The sequence below is a fragment of the Eimeria mitis genome, genomic scaffold (assembly GCF_000499745.2).
Source record: "Eimeria mitis Houghton genomic scaffold, Emh_scaff3828, whole genome shotgun sequence".
In the NCBI taxonomy this organism is placed as follows: Eukaryota; Apicomplexa; class Conoidasida; order Eucoccidiorida; family Eimeriidae; genus Eimeria; species Eimeria mitis.
Window position 1 is genome coordinate 1,661 of NW_013572161.1, and position 437 is coordinate 2,097.

Consider the following 437-nt stretch of genomic DNA (forward strand, 5'->3'; position numbering starts at 1 on the left):
GCAGCAGCAGCAGCAGCAACAACACCAGCAACAGCAGTACCCGCCTCAGATTCTGCTGCAGCGGAAGCTGCAACTGGAAGTCCAGGTGCAGCAGCAGCACCTGCTGCTGCTGCACCTGCTGCTGCTGCATCTGTTGCTGCTGCGCCTGCTGCTGCTGCACCTGCTGCTTCAGCAGCAGCAGCAGCAGCAGCAGCAGCAGCAGCAGTAGCAGCTGATGATGAGGAGGACGTGTATGCCCGGCGTGTCTCTGTTCTGAAGGCGATGCTGCAGCAGCACGTTTGCTTCGAGTCAGATGCAGCAGCAGCAGCAGCAGCAGCAGGTTTGCTGCTGCCGCTGCTGCCCACCTGGTGGCGCTCTCCCTTTTCTTCTCTCTGCACCTCGCCGCTTTCAGCTGTCTTCAAGCTCACCAGCAGCAGCAGCAGCAGCAGCAGAAGCAG

The 437-nt window shown here is 60.9% G+C and overlaps 1 protein-coding gene across 1 annotated transcript in view; it reads left to right on the forward strand.

The window, feature by feature from the left end:
• EMH_0069920 (uncharacterized protein) overlaps positions 1-437 on the forward strand; it is a gene marked incomplete at both ends in the record, with an annotated part of 1,990 nt that overhangs the window by 1,267 nt on the left and 286 nt on the right. The window contains 2 exons of the mRNA XM_013498918.1: positions 1-36; positions 173-435. Coding sequence (XP_013354372.1) covers positions 1-36; positions 173-435 — 299 coding nt within the window. The remainder of the gene's footprint in view (positions 37-172; positions 436-437) is intronic.